General features: G+C 38.5%; 1 protein-coding gene across 1 annotated transcript; it reads left to right on the plus strand.

Annotated features, from left to right (window-relative positions):
* Positions 1 to 892: 892 nt before the first annotated feature.
* On the plus strand, positions 893 to 1,600 carry LOC117178883. The gene has a single exon (XM_033370412.1). The coding sequence runs from the start codon at positions 893 to 895 to the stop codon at positions 1,598 to 1,600; it is 708 nt and encodes a 235-aa protein (XP_033226303.1).
* The last annotated feature ends 314 nt before the right edge of the window (positions 1,601 to 1,914 follow it).

Consider the following 1,914-nt stretch of genomic DNA (forward strand, 5'->3'; position numbering starts at 1 on the left):
GATTTTAATTTTTAAAATTGAGCTGTTTTAGTAAGAAAATGTTAGTATTTGAAGAACTTTGAACGTCTGATTAAACCTTCATGAACTATTTGTAATGAAAATAATTTCAAATTAATATATTCATAATTAAACGCTTTAATTGATTTTCAAATACTATTCAAATGTTATTTCAGTTTAAAATATTTAATTTTTAACTCGCTTTATTCATAATTTTGCAATGAAAGAAAGTACCCAGTGGGCACAAAACTTGGAACTTTCCTAGGACGTCCTAAAGAAATGGACGTTCTCGGGAAATTCTTTGTACTGACATTAGACGTTTTAAGAGCATCCTTAGGATAACCAAAAACATGTTATAACAGACGTCTTAGGGATGTACCAAAGACATCTCTAGGACATCCTTAATTTTTTTGCACATTGGATAGCAGTTTGGTAAATTTAATTGATATTTGGTTGTTCATATGAAATGAATAATTATAAATTAAATATTCAAAATGAAACAACTCGAAACTGAATTGTTTGAAATAAAGTCTGTGAATTGTTGAAATTTCACAAAATTAAATTTGTGAGTCAACATTGTATTGTATTGAATGTTCATTCATAAAAAACCATTGAAGAATTAATAATTCAGAGTCACGACAGTTTAATATTTGCTTCAATTTTATTGTTATTAATGTTTTTGATTTAAAATTTCTTAACATTTCTTCTATGTAGACCACCCTGAAAATTTCTAAATAAATCAACCAAGTACGAGGGTCATTCAACATTACGAAAGAGTTTTACCATCCTGCAGCACATTCTTTTAGTAGCCTACTGTCAAAGTTTCAGTCAATTCCCTCCATTTCTTTCGTTTTGATAGCCTTTGGAAGCGAGCGTGTCGGTTAGTTTTACAAAAATGGAAAAAGAGCAATATCGTTCGGTGATTCGATTCTTGTTTTTGGAAGGGAAAACGCGCAGCGAAATCAAAGATCGCTTTGATGCTGTGTACGGCGACTCTTCTCCTTCGATTGCGACCGTCAAGAATTGGTTCAACGAGTTTGTTCGTGGCCACACATCGGTTTTTGATGAGCCACGCCCAGGTGCTCCGAAAACGGCTAATACGGAGGAAAACGTAAACAAAATCCACGATCTCGTGTTGGCAGACCGCCGATTGAAGGTTCGCAAGATAGCTGAGGTTGTAGGCATCGCAGAAGGAACGGCGCATCATATTTTACACGAAGAACTGGGCATGAGGAAGCTATCGGCACGATGGGTGCCGCGTTTGCTCACACCGGACAACAAGCGCAACCGTGAGACAACATCGGCGACGTGTATTGGGCCGATTCAACACCGAATTGAAGAAAAACTCCGTTCGGCGAAGAAAAAAGTGCTGTTCCACCACGACAACGCACCGGCTCACACCTCCGCCGTCGCCGTAGCCGAATTGCGCTATGAATTGCTGCCCCATCCACCGTATTCTCCAGATTTGACCCCCTGTGACTTTTTTTGTTTCCAAACCTGGAAAAGTCACTCTCCGGGAATAGGTTTGGGTCGAATGAGGTCATCGCCGCCACGGAGGCCTATTTTGCAGACCTTGAGAAAACGTATTTTTTGGACGGGTTGAAAAAGTTGGAGCATCGCTGGGCCAAGTGTATTGAGTTAAAAGGAGATTATGTGAAAAAATAAATTGCCACTTTTCCAAAATTTTCGTTTTTCTTTTGTAGGCTACCCAGTGGGCACAAAGTTTGGCGACGTCTTTACGACATTGTTACGACATCTTTACGATAACTTTACGACATTCTATGTCCACGTCGTTAAGGTGTCTTTACGATATCGTAAATAAGTCGCATGATCTGACGATGTCTTTACGACATCGTAAAGACAGCGAAACGACATGGACATAGGATGTAGTAAAGTTGTCGTAAAGATGTCGTAACG

The sequence above is a fragment of the Belonocnema kinseyi genome, chromosome 1 (genome assembly GCF_010883055.1).
Source record: "Belonocnema kinseyi isolate 2016_QV_RU_SX_M_011 chromosome 1, B_treatae_v1, whole genome shotgun sequence".
Classification (NCBI taxonomy): Eukaryota; Metazoa; Arthropoda; class Insecta; order Hymenoptera; family Cynipidae; genus Belonocnema; species Belonocnema kinseyi.

Excerpts from the sequence above, each read along its gene's own strand:
- LOC117178883 (XM_033370412.1), top strand. The coding sequence starts at position 893 with ATGGAAAAAGAGCAATATCGTTCGGTGATTCGATTCTTGTTTTTGGAA.